Source organism: Otolemur garnettii, unplaced genomic scaffold (assembly GCF_000181295.1).
Source record: "Otolemur garnettii isolate 467f Iridium unplaced genomic scaffold, OtoGar3 scaffold00057, whole genome shotgun sequence".
In the NCBI taxonomy this organism is placed as follows: Eukaryota; Metazoa; Chordata; class Mammalia; order Primates; family Galagidae; genus Otolemur; species Otolemur garnettii.
In genome coordinates, this window is record NW_003852452.1 from 6,557,316 (window position 1) to 6,558,518 (window position 1,203).

At 41.6% G+C, this 1,203-nt stretch overlaps 1 protein-coding gene across 1 annotated transcript in view; it reads right to left on the bottom strand.

The window, feature by feature from the left end:
• Positions 1-6: 6 nt before the first annotated feature.
• TM7SF3 (transmembrane 7 superfamily member 3) overlaps positions 7-1,203 on the bottom strand; it is a 40,570-nt gene continuing 39,373 nt past the window's right edge. Inside the window, exon 10 of the mRNA XM_023514710.1 lies at positions 7-758. Coding sequence (XP_023370478.1) covers positions 496-758 — 263 coding nt within the window. The 3' untranslated portion in view covers positions 7-495. The remainder of the gene's footprint in view (positions 759-1,203) is intronic.

The window sequence follows — 1,203 nt, forward strand, 5'->3', positions numbered from 1 at the left end:
TTTGTATTCTGAAATTTAAAGGCCCAGTTTCAAATCCCTCATCTCCAAACATAGTGGCAAAATAAAGATTCAGTACAACACTTAAATGAACCTGCCCCTCTCCACATTCAGACGGACTTGGGGGAGAGATTTGTTCAAGGAGGGGAGAGATTTGTTCAAAAACACCAGGACTTTGCAGGAGAATCACAGTTTTTAATTAATTTTTTTTTTAGTGTATCTATTTAATGGAATATGTCGATCATTTATTTGTAAACCAAAAGTTTAATTTCTCAAGTAGCTGGAAATGAGGAAAAGCATCCTACCATTGTCTTTTTCCTTCTGTCCCTCAGAATCATCCTAATTCCCGAGCGTACCCTTAACCATCTATCATTACAGACACCCCAGTATCATACAAAGCACAGACACATACGCCTGATCTCTTCTTAGACTCACACTGGAATTACGGAAGGGGCTTAAACACCAAAGCAGAGACACACTGACTGAGCCCCTGGGCAGCTACAGAAGCAGGGGTGTTCTCTCTCCAGCTGGCTGTTCCTTCCGGAAGAGTTCTTTGACCTGGGCTAATCGGCCATAGAGCCTCTCTCTCAGTGGAGGGATGTGGTAGCTCGGGTCCAGAATGTTGGTTACTCTGCGCGCCCGCTCTTGCTTCCATAACTTGTACGGGTGGGGAGGAAAGAACGGTTGTCCTCTTTCTCTTCTGATCTGAAATGTAATTCCACTTACAGCCAGCATCCCCCACACCGCCAGGATAATAAAGTCTAAAAAAGTAGAAAAGCACAGTTTGAACTCCGGTATTTTCAAACCTAATATATAATAACATAACCCTTCATGGACTAAATCTGTATCTTCCTTTTTAATAGACTTTTTGGTGAATTAGTCTGAACATGTATGTGGGTGACTATGAAAGTTCTGGGACAGACTGTGTTATAAACCCTTATTTCATTTCCAAGAAGCATAGTCAACAGGGTCTGTTCTGATTCACCCATGCGCATTTCAACTTGCTTGGCTCACTGGTGTTGCTGGGATGGCTTCATTTGTTTCTCTCCTTGTGGATTTTATGATTTGTGATTGTTGTGTATCTCAAAACTTTCATGATGAACCACTTATAAATATTTTCTCACTTACAAACCAAGGAATCAATGGGGAAGCTACAGTCTTTTGAGGCTAGAAATTTTCTATTACAGGCACATGGAAAGTCCCAGC